General features: G+C 69.5%; 1 protein-coding gene across 1 annotated transcript in view; it reads left to right on the forward strand.

The window, feature by feature from the left end:
• Positions 1–492, forward strand: part of H696_04203 (hypothetical protein) — a gene marked incomplete at both ends in the record, with an annotated part of 5,745 nt that extends 5,253 nt beyond the window's left edge. The window contains one exon of the mRNA XM_009498080.1: positions 48–492. Coding sequence (XP_009496355.1) covers positions 48–492 — 445 coding nt within the window. The remainder of the gene's footprint in view (positions 1–47) is intronic.
• Positions 493–1,122: the final 630 nt, after the last annotated feature.

Raw genomic sequence — 1,122 nt, forward strand, 5'->3', positions numbered from 1 at the left:
CCCCCCCCCCGATGCGCACGCACGCACGCAACCACACAATCACACAGTGGCCTCGACAGCACTCGCGCCGGCATTTACCTGTCCGCGGTGCTGGTCCTTATTGCCTACACCCCCATCCAGTTTGCGGTTTTCATGCCGAGCGCCGTGGCCTTCCTGCTGATCGTGGCCCTGGGCGAGTTCTTCCTGCTCTCCTCGCTGACTCCCGTGAATGCGGTGTTCCTGTCCTGTGTGTCGTCGGACCAGCGCGGCCACTCGATGGCCGTGATGACGCTGCTGATCCATCTGCTGGGAGACATGTGGTCGCCGTACATCTTCGGTGCCATCTCCGATGCGTCCAGCAAGCAGGTGGCGCTCTTCTGCGTGGCGGCCGTGCTGATCATGACCGCGGCCTTCTGGTGTGCTGGTGCGCTGTATGCCCGGCAGACCGGGCGCTCGCATCTTGGCGGCGCGTCGCCCACCTCCAGCGGCTTCATGAAGATCGACGACGCGTAAGACGACGCGTAAGGCGCGGGGGGGGGGGGGGGGGTGGGGGGGGGGGGGGGGGGGGGGGGGGGGGGGGGGGGGGGGGGGGGGGGGGGGGGGGAAAAGGGGAAAAAAAGGGGGGGGAAAAAAAGGGGGGCGCATGTTCCGCCATCCCGGCGTGAGCGCGCGCGCGCGCGCCCGCATGAATCCCCGGACAACGCCCGCCGTTGGGGCCGGCGAGATGACAACTGAACGGCCTGTCCTCGAGGGTGAGGGCCCGCGGCCGCCCGGGTCGCGGGGCGCGGCCGGCTGTGCCGGTGTTATTCCTCCTGCCTGCCTGATTGTTTATTATTATCTGCACATCTCCCCCTGCCCGGGCCTCGTTGGGCAGCGTGTTCCCGCGCCCGCGCCCGCGCCCGCGCCCGCCCCTGGCCCCGGGATGCGGCGAGCGCCCTAGGGCGGGGGGAGGGAGGCACCAATTTCCACCATCGGACTGGTGCACGCGGCGTTCTCGGCCCTTTTTCCCCGGGCGGTCCCCGCCGGCAGGGCGCCGGGATGCTCGCGCCCGCTTCGGCGCGCGCGGGTGCCTGGTCTGCACGCTGCGCGTTTGCGCCCTCTGTCTCTTTGTCCCTCTATCACTCTCTTTGTCCCTCTATCACC

Source organism: Fonticula alba (assembly GCF_000388065.1).
Source record: "Fonticula alba strain ATCC 38817 unplaced genomic scaffold supercont2.7, whole genome shotgun sequence".
Taxonomy (NCBI): Eukaryota; order Rotosphaerida; family Fonticulaceae; genus Fonticula; species Fonticula alba.